General features: G+C 46.5%; 1 protein-coding gene across 3 annotated transcripts in view; it reads left to right on the top strand.

The window, feature by feature from the left end:
* The window catches only part of RFC4 (replication factor C subunit 4), a 78579-nt gene that overhangs the window by 34351 nt on the left and 26505 nt on the right, over nucleotides 1-17723 (top strand). For all 3 annotated transcript variants that reach the window (XM_088456374.1, XM_088456375.1, XM_088456376.1), the window contains one exon: nucleotides 1481-1624. In XM_088456374.1, the coding sequence (XP_088312500.1) occupies nucleotides 1481-1624 (144 nt within the window). The remainder of the gene's footprint in view (nucleotides 1-1480; nucleotides 1625-17723) is intronic.

Here is a 17723-nt window from a genome sequence, read left to right as displayed (position 1 = left end):
TCCGAGTTTCGCGTATTCTGGCTTTCCTTCAGTCCGGTTTGGACTTAGGATTACGTCTTTCTTCACTGAAGGTACACGTGTCTGGTCTGTCGGTGTGGTTCCAGCGCAGGATCGCTGCTATGCCGGACGTACACACCTTTTTCCAGGGTGTTTTGAGAATCCAGCCTCCCTTTGTGCCACCTATGGCCCCGTGGGATTTGGTGGTGGTTCTTAGGGCCTTACAGGGTCCTCCTTTTGAGCCCTTGGAGTCAGTGGAGCTCAAGTGGCTAACTTTTAAAACTGTTTTCCTCTTGGCAATTGCTTCTGCCAGGAGAGTTTCAGATTTGGGGGCGCTTTCTTGTCGTCCCCCTTTTCTGATTTTTCATCAGGACAGAGCGGTGCTTCGCACTCGTCCTGATTTCCTGCCTAAGGTGGTTTCCAGGTTCCACATTAATCAGGAAATTGTTGTACCAGCCTTTCAGTCACCTGATCTTTCGGCTGGGGAGACTTCCTTAGACGTTGTAAGGGCACTCCAGGTTTATGTGGACCGGACTAGTTCTGTGAGGAAGTCGGATTCTTTGTTTATCCTCTTTGGTTTTCACAAGAGGGGTTGGCCTGCCAACAAACAGACTCTAGCCCGTTGGCTTCGTTCTGTTATTATTGAGGCTTATATGCAGGAGGGTTTACCTGTTCCAGCCTCTGTTAAGGCTCATTCCACTCGGTCCGTGGGCCCTTCTTGGGCTGCTAGCCGTGGCGCCTCTGCTGTTCAGCTCTGTAAGGTGGCCACCTGGTCTTCCATTCAGACCTTTTTGAGGTTCTATGCGTTTGACACCTTTTGCCTCTCAGGAGAACCCGGCGCCCAAAGGATGCATCCTATCAGCACAGGAGCGTCCCCGCCCTTAGTTGGACTGCTTTGGGACATCCCCAAGGTCACCCTGTGGACCCCTATGGACCCTGAAGTAGAAAACAAGAGATATGGTAAGAACTTACCTTTGTTATCTCTGTTTCTACGAAGTCCATAGGGTCCACAGGGCACCCGCCCTGACGCACCTGGCTTCATATGGGCTCTGTGACTGGTCACCGGTTTTCCGTCTCCCATTTCTGTGAGTATGGTTCTTGTGTTCCAGTCTTCCTTCTCTCTGTTTCGTCTCCTCCTCCGGCCTGGGCTGCTTACCAACTGAGGTGCCTGTGGCTCGGGGGCGTGGTATAGGGGAGGTTGGACCCAAGTGCATCCTGGGAGCAGCTAAAAGCTTTAACTCCGTGGTGCCCGAGGATCCAGGATCCAGCTATACCCCAAGGTCACCCTGTGGACCCTATGGACTTCGTAGAAACAGAGATAACAAAGGTAAGTTCTTACCATATCTCTTGTTGTTTCAGCTGTGAAATGTATGGCTTTATTATAGTGTATTTACAAGTCCTCCTTTTTTATTGCTTTTTATTTTATCTTTTATGTTAAAGTTAAATGCTGTTTCTTAACAGGAACCACCAATTTGTTTTGCAGCGGAAAACACTGTCCCCCATTTAAAATAGTTATTCTTGATGAAGCAGACTCTATGACATCAGCTGCGCAGGCTGCTCTGCGACGCACTATGGAGAAAGAGTCTAAAACAACTCGATTCTGTCTCATTTGCAATTATGTCAGCAGGTGAGTGGGTTTCTCATCAGAAGGAGATTTCTTTTCATGATGGCACAAAATTGTGGTGACATAAGAAAATTTACTACAGCACTATTTTAATTTAATGCTAATTATTAAAGAGGTGATAATTGTGTGAAGGTATATCTGCTAATATCCTTATTGTATATTAAGCGGGTGTGCAGAAGTGGTGGGACAGTTCATACAGTTACTGAACATCCTGCACTTTCCCATAGCAAGAAGCATGTTTTAAAAGCCGAGACCTTTCTCATGAAGTGCTCAGTTGGATGTAAAGTGGCTGTGTCTGTGTGATGCAGCAGAAGCCTGATTTACTACCTTATGCTAATGTGCGGATCTGTGCGCCTGCAAGCAGGAAGCTGCTCCGCCCACTGGTCTCTCCACAGCAGCAACTATAATCATTGGTACCGTGCCCGACACTTGCACCAGCCCCATTCTAGGTGCAAGAGATCCATATGCATAATAGCAGGGACCTCTAGTTGCATTCTCATGACCCTTACACAAGACTGAACAAATCCGTGCGATCACATTGTTTCAGTCTAGTTCCTACCCCGAAACCCCCATCCATCCAAGATCCGTCCAACTCAGAATCAGCCATAGAAGGGCAAAGATGCATAAATTCATTTCTGCGCTTGCACTGTACGCTAAACCTCACTATTTGTGTCCAATTCAGAATCAGCCCCTTAATTCAGGATCTATAAAAAAAAAAAAAAAATCAATTCATGCATTAATTGTTCCTGATACGGGAGCCTGGAATTGGTTGGGTGTGTTGAGACTGGACCCACTGTTTTAGAATTAAGAATTTAGAATTGTGATAGGGAAATTCTGTGCCAATAGGATTTAATTCTATGTAATTCCCCATGAGAGGGATAGTTAACTCTATAAATTGACCACAGATCATGAGACTCCTATCCAGCTCACTTGCTTACGCAACACTTCCTCAGATGGGGAAGAAGGGAGTGTGTTTATCTTGAACTCCCCCCTTATTGAAGGCCTCATTCGCCCACACTTATAAAAGTGTAATATATCAAATTAATTGGCTGTCTTCTGGTGTGTCCTAACTGCATCGCATTGCATCCATCTGACTCTGCTTTGAAAAAGACATTCGGCGCAAGCTGAACCAGACTGGACCTGGAACGCCGAGAAGGGCTATTTGGCGCGACTGCAGCAATAGTGTATGAGGACACATCTCTATATGTTAGTGTAGTGTTTTTTGAGCTAAGTGACTCACCTGTTCCTGATCAGTCTATAAGGTCCCTGCAACGCACATTCATGAATGCAAGTGGGAGGGTTACTCCATGGAGGCAGCAGTTACTACTTCCAAGTAACAGATGAGGGGCTTGAAATTTGGCCCCCCTCTAAGACCGCCAAGACATCCGTGGGTTCTTTATTACGTCACTTCGGGGTCTTGTCCCTGTGGTGCTCGTGGATAAGCCATTGAGACTCTGCTCTGATAAAAGCTACAGTACTATGGAGGTTATCTAAAATAGAGAGCCAGAGCCCAACCCCAAAACACTTATAGTAAGCCACTTTCTAGTGTAAAATGTAAAAACAAAATTATTTTTTTAGTATTGCAGCGTCAAACAGGCAAGGTAACAATTAAAATGGGGCAAGTTAGTGTTCACTAGAGAGAGGGCACTCCGGTGCGTGCCCGAAAAGGGGGGTGTGTCTTTAAGTGCCCAGCACTTACGGACATGCCGGGCTGCCCCCAAGCTCTCCCTTCTGTTATCACCGGCTGTGTTCGCTACACCGCAGTTTTCCCCATCCGCGGGTTTTAGAGGGGCGCCGCCTAAAGGGGCAGGGTGCGTTCTGTCCCTTTGAAATCTGGCATGGCGCGGGGCCCTGCTAAAACAGTCTGGTGGGAATGCTAAAAAGTCATGGGAGAACAGTTGCAAAGCGAGACGTGATTTTAGGTGTAAAATGGGTGATTTAGAGTGCCGTCTCTCTCGATTCGACCTTGATGAAATCAACCCCTATGTGCAAGTTCTGAGAACAGCAATAATCAAATAGTTCAGAGTATGTGTAAATCATTTAATATTCATACAGTTAGAAATAACACAAAGGATGGATCATGTGTAAATGGGTTGATAACGCAATGTGTTCTAGGTTACTTATAAACCTTACCTGTCACAAAGAGAAACAAAATAATTCACACAAATACAGATTCTAAAATAAATGACTGATAAGTCTTGTACTTAAAGACCGTGTAATTATACATGTATTTTGCCAGTGCAGACTTACAACAAAAACATAACACTTGGGTTATATTAGCAGCAGTAGGGAATACTTGTAAAATAAATGTGACACCCAGTGCAGAAATACCAGTCAGCCAATTTCATACGTACGTACGGCACCCGGCAGACCCTCGTGTGCTCTCTCCTCCTTCCTCCGAGTGTTCCCCGACTGCTCCCCCCCTCCCTCCTTCTCTCATGAGCTTTATACTATAATTCTGGCTATAACAAATGGGGAATATTAATTTATTTCTACTTCAGGGTCCATAGGGGGTCCACAGGGTTGACCTTGGGGTATAGGTTGGGAACCAAATCCGGGTACCACGCAGTTAAAGCTTTTAGCTCCCAGGATGCACTTGGGTCCACTCTCCCTATAACCCCGCCCCCCAGCCAGAGGCACCTCAGTTTAAGTTGGTGCCCGGCCGGAGTCTGGTCACCGTTACTGCAGGGGGGCTTGCTTAGCAGCCCCTAAGCTTAAAATTATTTTAAAGAGTTTTATTTTATTTTTTATTTTTTTACTACTCTTCAGAGCGGCAGCATCAGACTGTCCAATGGACGTCTAAGCTGCCGCTCCTACACCCCGCCGGCGCTGCGACGCCAGTACAGATCTGGGGATCGCAGCGGGACCCCAGAGTCTGTACTAGCCGGACTCTGGAGGAATCCCTGGGCTGCTGCCGGATCGACGGGGACAGGTAAGTCGCGTGGTCACTGCTTGCGGTGACCCGCGTGTACATGCAGCCTTATGCCTCCGGTCTCTGGGGACAGACCGGAGGCGCTAGCGGCAGGCTCCCCCTCCATGGAGGCATACCCCGTGTGTCCACTAGCCCACCAGGGATTATAGCGGCAGCGGGAGCCGGCATCCCGGGGGGTTAATTGCTAGCCAGGGGTGGAAGCCTTCCCTGTCTAGCGGCTCCTCCCCTCAGCTCAACGCGCCTTTCAATGCTACAGTCTGGCGTCGCTGAGCTTCCTCCGCGGGCCACGCTTCTTCTGAGGTCTCCGGCGGCCATTATCTCTCGGTGGTGCTGCAGAACTCCTAGGATAGTAGTGAGCCCAGTCCCCTTGCGTACCTGGCCATTTTGGGTGAGTGTACACAGCGCTATAGCCTTCCCAGACACTGAATCTGGGCAGTTGAATGTAGCGACATTGTGCAGTATATTATATGTCATGCGTATGTATGTATGTATGTATTTATATTTTTCTGCATTGTATGTGACTTATGCTAGTGTTGACTGTCTGCTTTTTCTCTCACCTGTCAGTGTATATCTATCCCTTTTCTTTATCTGCCCTAATACAGGTGTACCTGGGGTGGTTCTGAGACCTCACATATATATACTTGTTAATATTTGTGAGGTTTGTCACATACTGTTGCGTGCTGCACGTTGCCATATTTTAGATGGAACTGTGAGTTGCATACGCTGATAATGGGTCCCTGCAGCTAATCTTAGCGTCAGTCAGGACCGGTATGGCGCTGCTTAATATTTCCATCAAGATAGTCAAATATATCTGACCAGGAGATCGCACACGATACTGCACCCATTATTGCTATCCTGCAAGTCATAGCCTGCAGGTAGTAGTGCGGAAGATTTTAACTCAGAAAGGTTTATGTATGCGGCGCCATCTGGTGCCGGGCCCCTTGCACGACCCCCTTAAAGGGCGGTTTATTTCTCAGGATCCTCTCCTTTGAGGATCGCCGGGCGGGCCCCATTGTCGTCACCCGCTTGGAGTTACTTCACCATACTGCCCTTTTCAACTCTGGGTATCTCGCAATTTCTTGCAATTTACCCCTGTGTCAGACTATCGCTCTGCCGGGGTTTTTCACAGTACATGAATTATCTCCGATACCACATCGGTCTGTCGTTCCCCTTGCAGGGAATGCCACAACGGCCACCCTGGTGGATGTCGTTTTCTACGAAATACTAAATGGTGTGATATACGCCCTGTGGTTACTTCCCAGTGGCTCTGCCGTGAACTGGATGGTGTATTCGGCTCTTTCCCTCTCACATGGTGGGAGCCGATTTCAAGTAGTATTATCCCTGCTTTGGGGCTGGTAGCCAGGTTCATTCTGGATATAGAGAATGTCGATCCTGCACCTGTATCATACATTTCCCGGTTCTGCCCAGCGGGTGGATCTCATGGCGGGAGTCTGGCTGTCGCCGGATACGAGGAGTCACAAAGGCCTCCTGTTTCCCATTCCCTGAGGGTCCTCACAAGTAATGGAAATCTCCTTCTGGGGTAGATTTGTATGTTGTTCGTCGGGTTACAGGCATTAATCCGCCTCCCATCCCGGCCTGGACAGATTTTACGGATCCGTAGGTGGTAACTTTGCCTGAAATCAATGTACTCGTTTTCAGGGCCTGTTGCCCGTCCTACCATGGCCATCGCAGGGTGATGCTTTTGTAACGTTTTTCCCCTCCAACACGTCTGGGGTTCAAATATCTTTTGCCGTTCACATAAAATATGCAGTGGTCATATGTGGGATTACCTACATTGGATGCCGGTCTTCTAACTCAGGGTTTCGGCTGCGACTGTATCCGCCGCAATACCCTATGGCTGCGTTATGGGAAAGCAGAGGTGCAGACTCCTTCCATGGTGAAGATCTTGTTTGGTCCTGACCTTGACAAGATTGTTGCAACCTTGGCAGTATCACTAATGGAGAGATACCGTCTTTAGCTACTCCCACTACTTTCGGACTAACTGTTAAGTCTTTTTGCCCTCAGGGTCAGCCTAAAGGCCTGTTTTTTCCTAGGCTGTCGGCCTCCACGGGGCCACCATATCCAGTACCGAGCAGTCCTGGACTTCCGGACGACCCTGCTTCTACGCCTGAGGATAAACCTTCAACCTGACGGGACAGGTCTACATCTGGGGGATTCCAGAGTGAGGTACTGATTCTCAACAGCCTCTCATTGCTCAGGCGGCCTCCTCACAGGCGTTGTTACACGGGCCCTTCTTCAGACCCGATCAGGGCCTTACAATCCCAGAAAGCTATACAGTCTTTGCGGTAAGCAGAGCTATTTCGGCCAGCCTCACTATCTCAGCGAGGGACTGGTTGTTCTACTTTCTTTCTGGGGCCGTGACCGACTGGTCCTCATTTGCCTATACTCTGTCTCAAATCCCTGAATCAGATTCCAAGGGTACCTGGACTCCGGTGGAATCCTCCATGCTCCATCATCCGACGTTTGGAACCTGGGGATTTTATGGTATATCTGAGTGTTCAGGATACGTACCTACGGGTACATACAGAGCCCTCTCATCAGCATGGGTTCAGGTTTGCTGTGCCACAGCAACACTTGTAAGTTTCAGGCTCTACCTTTTGGGCCTGTCTTCAACTCCACCTGGGTTTACCAGCTTTTACAGTTCACCTGTTCAGTGTATCCGAATGCTCCTTTCTCTGGACGGCCTCCTGCTTTTAGCAGGATCACCAAGGTACTTTACCGCCAGGTCAGGATAACCGTGGCTTTTTCTCGGCACAGATAATTAGTCAACGGAGAAAAAGTCCTCCCTGCATCCCTCACAGGGTTTTCGTCATCTGGGACCACTGCTGGAATTTCAGAATCTGAGAATTTTTCTGGCGTAAGACAAGATCTCCACTCTTCAACTTGAATGTGCGGATGTCTATGCAGTCGACATGTCATTACTCTTTGATGCGTGGTCTACCAGAGTGTCTATCTTTTGGTAGGGTGGAATGTGCTCAGTTCCATTCCAGGCCTTGCCATAATTGACTCCTCTCCAGATGGATCGAGTTTTTTTCCATCGGGTCGCTGTTCGAACGATGATGCTTTATCCGGAGGCGTGTGGGTCTCTGTCCGGGTGGCTATGGCCATCTCGTCCAGGGTATTCTTTGCTACAGTCAGTGTCTGGTCCGCATTCGTTTCGGGGCAGTTGGACGTCTGTCGCTTCCGCCCTGCCACTTAACTTGTTGGTACTTTAGGCTGTCTTGGGCCTTCACTCTGGCCTAACCCATATGTCAGGGTAAACCTGAATAGGTTCAGTCCGACAGTGTCACAACAGTGGCTTCCATCTAGGCAACACTGGTAGTTGGGTGGCAATGACAGGAATGTCATACAGTCCAAGCGTCTTCTCCTGGCCAACTCTGCAGTGTTCATTCCCGGAGCTCTCCATTGGGAAGCGGGCTTCCTCAGCCGTCACGACGTGCATCCCGGGGACTAGTCTCTTCTCCAAGAGAGGTTTCATCTCCTGGTGAGCAGAGGGGGCCTCCCTGAGGTGATTGATCCTCATGGCCTTCTGACTCTATCACAAATTACCGGTGTTACAGTCCAGCTCTAGGAGTACTGAAGCTACCTTCAGTGACTCTTTGTCAGTGAAGTGGTCTTTCCACTTTGTGTACCTGTGTCCTCCGGTCTCCCTTCTTCCTCGAGGTCTTCGGAAGTTTAATTCGAGATGGAGGGGCTTTCCTTCTGGGGGGTCCAGTTCGTCCCAGAAATCACTGGTCCTTAGATTTTCGGAGTCTCCTCATCGATGCTCCGTTCCTACTGCTTCACTATCTGGACCTGTTGTCTCAGGGTCCTTGTTTTTCCCTGGACCTGGATCATTTGTCTTTGACTGCGCCCCTACTGTGGTCCTAGGGCTTCCCTGGCTCTGTCTTCATTGAGATGTTTAGAGCAGATAGGCCAGACTTTGCTGGGATCTGCCACGGACTGTGGCATACATAATTCTTATGGTATCGTACCTGTCGATACGATCCTCCGGTGTCCAGGATTTCCAGATATTCTGGCATTCCTTCCGGATGGCTTGGGTTTCACCCTCGGCCTGGCCTTCCTGACAGTGCGGATCTCTACACTGTCGGTATGGTTAAGATATGGAATTGCTCCACTCTGGTATCCAGTTCATCCTTTGGAGTGTTTTCTGGATTATGTCTCCATTTGTCCTCCTTAGGGACTCCTTGGGAGTTAGTAGTGGTTCTTTGTTCCCTCCGGGGACAGTCAATGGAACCGCTGGTTGTGATAGCCATTACATGGTCTATTGTTTAAGCTCGCGCTCTCTCTCTCTCTCTCTGTGTTTATATCAACCAGGAGAGTGTCTGAATTGGGAGCGTTCTTATGTGGCTCCCTCTTCTGGAGGGCATCATATCAGGGTGTGAGTTGCTCTCGCCCTGTGTTTCTTCTTAGAGTGGTTTTTAGGTTCCATATTATTCTGGAACTTATGGTACGGCCATTCAGTCCCCAGTCCTCTCGGCTGGGGTGGTCTCATTGACTGTGGTCCGGCCTCTTTGGCTTTGTGATCCGTTCGGGTTCCTTATGGAAATCGGACTCCTTATTGGTGGTCTGAGATTTCTGGTTTTCACAGGAAAGGATGGCCGGCCTATAATGAAATGTTGGCTGGATGGCCTCGTATGTCTTCCTCAGGGGCCTACCCATGGGTAGGCCTTTCTGTTGTTGATGCTTGTTTTTTCTCGGGCCACGTAACCCTCGTGGGCGGCTCGCTGTGGCGCCTCGGCTGTTTTGCCTTTCTAGGTGAGCACGTGGTCTTCTGTCCACACCTTTTTAAGGTTCTAGGCATTGGTTTCCTTTGCCTCTCAGGATGCTTCCTTTTTGGCAACGGATTCTCCTCTCAGCACAGGAGCGTCCCCACCCTTGGTTGAACTGCTTTGGGACATCTCCAAGGTCAACCCTGTGGACCCCCTATGGACCCTGAAGTAGAAAACAAGAGGTATGGTAAGAACTTACCTTTGTTATCTCTGTTTCTACGAAGTCCATAGGGTCCACAGGGCGCCCGCCCTGACGCACCTGGCTTCTTATGGGCTGTGTTACTGGTCACCGGTTTCCCGTCTCCTTTTCTGTGAGTATGGTTCTTGAGTGTTCCAGTTTTCTCTTTTTCTCTCCTCCTCCGGCCTTTGGCTACTTACAAACTGAGGTGCCTCTTTCTGGGGGGCGGGGTTATAGGGAGAGTGGACCCAAGTGCATCCTGGGAGCTAAAAGCTTTAACTGCGTGGTGCCCGGATTTGGTTCCCAACCTATACCCAAAGGTCAACCCTGTGGACCCTATGGACTTCGTAGAAACAGAGATAACAAAGGTAACTTCTTACCATATCTCTTGTTTTAATAATCGTATGTGCTAGGCCTTAATTGGTTATGGGTGTCTTAACCATAATATTGACACTATTCGTTGTTATCTTTCTGTTCCCATGTAGCCTTCAGCTCCTGCTTCTTGCAGACCAAGACTATCTTAATTTAACTCTTTATAAAATCTGAGACTTGCTGTCTACTCGTCTGCACACGCTCAACTGACATTTTAAACCTATAATTCTTATTGCTAAAACATTTAAACAAGATGGCTGCTGCATCAGACACAGGATTTGCCTACTGTAAAGAGGAAAGGGTAGGCCTCATCCGTTCTAGGCCTGAGGCCATTCAACAAATACGGTCTTCTGCAACTCAAACAATGCTGGTACTGAATATCATTTTAAACATTTCTATACACTTAACTGCAATAAAAGAAATGGTGAAATACATAAGCATGCATATATTCGTGAATTGCTGATGGAACGTGTACAGACCACATATTCCACATATTTCTGTGTTATCAGCTCCATCCTCTGAACTTCGTCAAATTTCCGAAGAAAGTTCATATCTCTCATAATTTGCATCATTTGATTTCTTTTTAATGCATTGGAAAATTTTCTTGAAGCATTTCACTAATATATAGAAAATCAACAACATTATCATGACAAAAAAATATTAACTTTCACAATGTATATGTAATATTGATTAACCAATTTCCAACCCATGCAAACCAGGTACTGGGGTTCAACCAGGTGAACCATCTGTCGGGAATCACACCATCACATTTAAGGTGCATACACACTAGACGATATGCTCCCTGAGCGATATCGTCTAGTGTGTCCCCGGCAGGCTGTGCTCAATGTCGTTTATGACATTGAGCACAGCCGCTGAACGATATCATTAACGATATCGTTCAGCGCCGGGCTCTCTCCCCCATTCCCTGACATGCAGCAACCTGACGAGATCGTCAGGTTGGCCTGCATGTCAGCCCGATGAACGATGATGACGAACGACCCGCGGGAACGCGCGTCGTCGTTCATCTTTTTGGGCTTAAAAATGGACGATAAAGTGGACGACTGAACGATATCGTTATCGTTCAGTCGTCCACTTTAATCGCCCAGTGTGTACGCACCATTATTCAGCAAATTCATTTTGATTAAATCTCCCAATTAATTTAATTCAACCTTTCTTTATATTTGAGATGTATGTATAGCACTCTTTTTTTTTTTTTTTTTTTTTTTTTCATCATCCACGCTTTCTTCTTGCTTGCCACATTCTGCAGTATGACTGTATGTTTTATTGTACCCCTACATTTTTTTGTTATTACACAGTTTTTATTAATGCACTCACGCATTCTTCATTATTAGGTTTTGCGTATTTAATCATTTCTAAAAGATCCCCAAACAAGTTTCATTCTGTAAGATTGTATTACAGACACCCGAATAAGTGCCTTCAGCCGTACCGTTTTGTTAATACACATGTTGATGTCCTGATCATACCTTGCTAATTTTAAACGTAGGGAACCTGTGACATTTATAAGGTTCAAGTGTGTGAGTTCCACATAATGAGTGAAGTGTTGTTTGATTTGAGTGCAATGAGATAAACATTAACACAACATTCCCTGAATGACATGGTGACTACATACCCAACAATCAACTTTATTATTGTTCCTATCAGCTCATAAGTGTTAAGGGAAGGTGTGTCAGTTTGTATATAGGTTCTGTCTTTGCACCATTGTATACCCCTTTTCTCTGATTTAAACCACGATATTTACATATACACCTTGGAATTGTGAGGCAAACCTCCACACTTTTTCCTCACTGTAATGGTTCTTCTTTTCCTGATATTTCACTAGATGTAACTTATATCCAGTACCAGTATGAGTCCCTATTTATCTGTATTTTGTTACTTTTATGTATTTCTTTTTTAAACTTTCTACCTATTTTTATATATGGGCTATTAAGAATTTTTCACCTTGGTCTTCTGACCACCCTGACCATTTTAGTGGCTAAAATGCTGGGTGGCTGTTTTGCCAGAATGTTGAAAGTATGGGCATTGGTGTTGAAAACGGAGAGGTAGTCTGGACTCTCTCAGATCTGTAAATCCATTCCTTTCAATATCCTGGCATAAACAGTGATGTCCCTCCTGACTCCCAACTCGTTTCGGGACTCCTGGTCCCTTTCTCAAGGCATGGAGGTGTAAATGGCAGGGATTCTCTTTAAGTAGCCACATCGGAGGTTACTTCTGGTGATGCGCGGACCGCCGAAAAGATGGGTCTCACAGGGCTGTCTTTCAGTCCTATGTGGTTCTGGGGATGTAGTATCAATAGGTAATGTGTTCCGGTTATGAGGCCTGCAGCCCCGGAGTTACTCCATTAAGGAATAGTTGACTCACGGCAGGGTTTTTGCTGGACCGGAAGTGATGTCCTTTTGTGTCCAGGAAACAATGTCTTTGATTGTTAAGTTCCTTATTGTTCCATTTCTCAAAGTTCCCTTATTGGGAGGTATTTCCCAATTATCCCTGCAAAGTTGGGGAAAAAATATATATCCAATGAGTAGCATTTGTTGGTAATGTTGAATATAATAAAAGATATAGATATATGAGTGTCAATATTGAATATAATAAGCATAATTTATAAATTGTTTATCTTTATAAATAAATAAAAAACATAGTTGATCGATCTGTCCAGATCACAGGTAAAATAGAGAATAAAAATATTATATATAATACATATATTTTAATAGGCAATGTACTTGGTTTATGTAGCAATCAATATTGGGACCAGAGGTGTAATAAAATAAGTAAATTTTTTAGGTAACAGGGATATATAATGTAGCAACCGATTTTATTGTGGGGTTGATAGTAGGAATGTATCAAGGCCCATGATTAGAGGAACCACTTGAGTTCAAAGTCTTGATTCAGGCCCGATGGTGCTAGAGTTTTCAATTTGTAAATCAACTTAATTTCGTCCATTGCTAGGTTCCTTTCCATCTGTCTTGAGAGCTAAGGGGTTCTCCAGGTCAGTCATTAACACTATGTTCAATGCCTGTAAGCCCTCTTCAACTAGAATTTACTGTCTGGTTTGGAGGACTTACTTTGACTAGTGTTCGGCTAGGAATATTAACCCCAGGTCATTCCGACTCTCTCGAGTTCTCTCCTTTTTGCAAGCGGACCTGGATTTGGGCCTCCATCTTGCTTCATTAAAAGTGCAGGTTTCAGCTCTGTCTGTTCTTTTTCAGAGACAGATTGCGCTGTGATGTTCGGACCTTTCTTCAAGGTATCCTACACGTACAAAACCCATTTGTACCACCGGTGCCTCTTTGGAATTTGTCTCTGGTTCTTAGGGCCCTTCAGTCTTTTGCCTTTTGAGCCCTTGGACATAGTGGATATTTGTTGGCTTACCTGGAGGACTGTCTTCCTCTTTGCCATAGCTTCTGCCCGACGAGTGTCAGACTTGAGCGCATTGTCCTGTCGCTCTCCGTTTCTAATCTTTCACTTGGACAGAGCTGTCCTTCGAACACGACTAGGTTACCTTCCTAAGGTTGTTTCCAGGTTTCACATCAATCAAGAGATTGTGGTTCCTTCTTTCCAGGTTCCGGATTCTTCTCTACAGGAGGCCTCCATAGATGGTCGTGCTGGCCCTCCGGATTTATGTGGACAGGACAAAGGACCTGCATAGGACAGAAGCTCTTTATCCTGTAGGACTCTCGCAAACTGGGCTGGAAGGCTACTAAGCAGTCGCTGGCCAGATGGGTCAGTTTGACTATTCGCCACGCTTATGCTGCGGTGGACCTTCCTGCACTGTCCGTGGTGAGGGCTCAACCTGGTCGGTGGGAACTTCCTGGGCAGTGCGACGTAGTACTTCTGCGGAGCAGCGGTGTAAGACTGCCACATGGTCTTCTGTCAATACGTTCCTGAAGTTCTATTCCTTTGATGCCTTCACCACCCATGATGTGGCTTTTGGACAAAGGGTCCTCAGTAGCCCTCCCTTAGGGAATTTAGCTTTGGAACGCCCCAGCATAGAGTCTGTGTCCCCTATGGAGGAAGAAGAAAAGGAGATTTATGTGCTTACCTGTTTAAATCCTTTTATTTGATTCCTTAGGAGACACAGGGCTCCCCACCCTGACGAACCTGGCTTTTGCGGGGCTTTTGCTCTGCTTACAGCTTTCCTGTTCACATTTACTTGTGTGTTTGGATCTGAGTGCATGCCGGTCTTCCTTCTCCTTCTTGCTCCTTGTCTTAGGCTTGTTAATGTAACTGAAGTGCTTGTGGCAGGGGGAGGGGGGAACCTGGGCTGTGACTTATGATGCGTACACACGGTATGATTTTTATTACAGATATCGATCAAACGATAAATCATTCATTTTTATGCAGCGAATGACTAACGATGCGCGCTCCCACATGGACGATAACGATATCTATGGTCGTCTGTACATCACGATTTGCAAGTTATAAGATGTGGTAGGATGACTTCAGTGAAAGATATCTATCCTAGATATCTTTCAGTGTGTACACCCAATATAGTTTGTCCTGCACTACAGAAAAGTTCAAGGGAAATCGTACAGCAATATCCATCCCACCAACCTATACCCAGCATAGAGCCTGTGTCCCCTATGGAATCAAAGAAGAGGATTTAACCGGTAAGCACATAAATCTTTTTTCCTAGTTGGCTGACACAATTTAAAAGATTCACAGGTGGTGCTAATTATTTCACTTGTGTTTCTGTGAGTAGACCTGAAAAACAGGCACGGTTAGTGTTCCCTAAGGAATGAGTTTGGGAAACTGTCTTAGACTAACAAGGATCATTCCAGACGTCATAAAACCATAAAGGACCAGACCTGTTATATGAGTCAATCAAGGTTTGATGTAGAACAACCTTTATCATTGCTACAATACTCCGGTGCAATGAAATTGTCCTGATAAGATCCAATTAGAACAAAAGCATTCTGGAAAATGGATCATGGTGCCACGCCAAGGTCATACCGTACTCCTTCAACCCACTTTTGAAAGATGGATTAAAGTGGACACTATGCAGGCTTACAAAGGGAACCGACCCAAGATGCCAGAAGTAATAGTCGCATTCTACAAGGGTGAATGCGGGCTTCTGTGCATGTAGGGCACAAACTTCTGTATACAATTTATGCAGACAGATGTGTGGTCATCTTCCATACCTTTTCTAGGCAATATATTCTGACTTCTTCTGCTAATGCTCAGTTTGAAAATAAGATCCTTGCAAATGTTCAATAAAGTGTTTTTTTTTTTTTTTTTTTTTTATCTTCTTTTAATTATTTCTACTGTTTTTGGAAGTAACACATCTGTTTTCATATATTGCCTGGGTAGGTCCCATTTACAATAATTTTCATGGAGTTTAGAAGAAAATAATTACTATAGTGAATTTAATTTCCTTGAAACATTCCATGTCAGCCAGATATTTCCTCCGTGTTATTTGTGACATCTTGGGAGGTTTCTGGCAACAAAGGGAAGGAGATGTCACACTATGGGCCTGATTCAGAGCCGAACGCTCTGACCAGAGCGCTCGCTCTGAATCAGGGTCCTCCTCCATGAAAATGGAGCGGCCTCCTGGCCACTCGCATAGCTGTGGGTGCGACGGAGACCATGCGGTAGGGTCTCGCTGCCGCAAGCCCAGGAGTGATTTTGGCTCTATCAGAGCCAAAATCACTCCCACTGACATCACTAGTGATGTCAGTGGGGCAGGCTTCAGACGGTAGGCGTTTCCATGGAAACGCCTCCGTCTGGCAGGCATGCCCACCAAAGGGGGCGTGCTGTCAATCAACATCGACAGCACGCCCCCTTTGGTGCGAGACCCGGAGCGATGGAGAGCCCGTCGCTCGCCGGGTCTCGCGCATGAGCACGACGGAGCTCCCTCCGTCATGCGCAGTGGGGGAACAACGACCCGCTTGCGAGCGTCCTGCGGTCGCGAGCGGGTCTGAATGACCCCCTATGAACCTTCCAAGGGATATCTATTTCCCCCAGTCTATACTAAGCTAAGGAGTAAAACCATTTCTGATGGCTGCTATAGTGTTTTTAGAAAACAAAATAGACTGTATTTACTCATAGACTGTAAGTGCAGCTCATGTCATTTGGTCTAATTGACTTGTTAATTATGTATTACTTTTCCTTCTAAATGTCAATTACTGTTGTAATATGCAGGATGAATCGCCAAAGTTCTAGACCACTTATGTGTGAGACACATTCTGTCTTGCTTTTATATTATTCCGGTTGCTAATACGGGTAGAAAAGGGAACATTTACGTCCGACTAAAGTTCCAGGGTCCTGCTAGTGCAGGGCTCGACAAATTTTTCTAACATCTAGGAGCCAGCTTAAAAGTTTAGGAGCCAGACCATTGCCCCAACTAAAATATATGAAACCTTGTATAGACCACAACACAAGCCCTTTTAATGTCCCTCAGAGCTCCCATCCCCCCAGACCCTTAATGATATGCTCCACAATGACTCACTTACAGCAGTCTGCAAAAAATGTGACTGGCAGAAGGAGGCTGCATTTATCACCGTCAGTCACAACCAGCCCACACAGTTCAGCCTGCTCCGCTGCTCAAGATGATGCCCACCTCGATGTATACTCAGCGTCCTCACTGCGCAAAGAGGACAGGTGGGTCCAGCCGCGGTAGAGACATAGTCAGCCTGTGCGCTGCTCAGCCAGCCCAGAATCCCACACATCACTCTGACGGCTGACACTCTCAAAGTGTGCGGGGCTTTCAGGGTTGTGTGTACTGGGGGCAATTGTCCCTATCGCCCCCCCCCCCCTCCCCCTGGATCCGCCACTGGCCCCAGATTCCGGCTGTGCAGGGTATAGACAGGATTATAGGCGGGTCGGCAACCCCGGGCCGCCACACCTTGTTCCCGACACTTACTATAAAAAACCCGGAGTACAGTGTTGAGCTGACACAGCTACGGTTCTTGGTCTCCTCCTCAGCGGCTCGGCTGTTACCAGTTACCGCTGCATCTGAGGAGCTCTCACAGTACCAGTCTCATGAGATGAGCCAAATCTCGCGAGACTGGTACTGTGACAGCTCCTCAGCGGCCAATCTGAAACTCTGATCCGCAGGTCGGAAATGCAGTCGGTGGATCAGTGGAATTCTACATGTTAAGTCACCTATTTGCAAATCACGATCCTGTTTGGATTGTGATCGGCAAATTCCAACCCCGGGATCTGGAGATTGCGACAGTCAGTCGTAGGTGTATGGGGGGGCCTTTACTTCAATGAAGCTCTCAATATATGAAGGGATTGCTTGCATAGTGTTCCAGACTGTCCTCATTTCTAGCCAATCATTCCAACCCATCAAGTAGCACCAGGCGTCTCTTTTGCCAAACATGCATCTAAGTTGCAATACAATGCGACTAGGACGCACCAGCAAACTGCTGATTAATTTGATATGCGACCTTCTTATATATGTGTGAACCACAACGGAACTTGGAATAAAAAAAAGCTGCAGGCGCTACATTGTAGCATTTCGTATACAGATTCAGAAACTCAGTCGCACACAGATAAACAAGTGTCGCATTTTAAATTAAGCAGCACAGTCTGCTGGTGCATCCTAGTCGCATGGCATTGTGACTTAGATGCATTTTCGGTAAAAAAAGACACCCGGCGCTAACAGGTTTTTTTTTTTTTAGCGCGACTGCAGAAAAGATGCAGAAGGACACACTGAGACGATGTCATTCCAATTTGGCCAAATTCGGAACGAGATATCGTGCATATCGTGCAATACTGGCATTCTTGGATCTTCAATTTCCAGGGTTCTTCACATAACTTTATAGAAAGAAACATCTATTCGAACCTGTATTTTCTTTCTAGTTGTTT

This window comes from Taudactylus pleione, unplaced genomic scaffold (assembly GCF_031769625.1).
Source record: "Taudactylus pleione unplaced genomic scaffold, aTauple2 ptg000702l, whole genome shotgun sequence".
Classification (NCBI taxonomy): domain Eukaryota; kingdom Metazoa; phylum Chordata; class Amphibia; order Anura; family Myobatrachidae; genus Taudactylus; species Taudactylus pleione.
The sequence above is the reverse complement of the archived record's forward strand: the minus strand, read 5'-3'. Positions and strand labels throughout refer to the sequence as shown.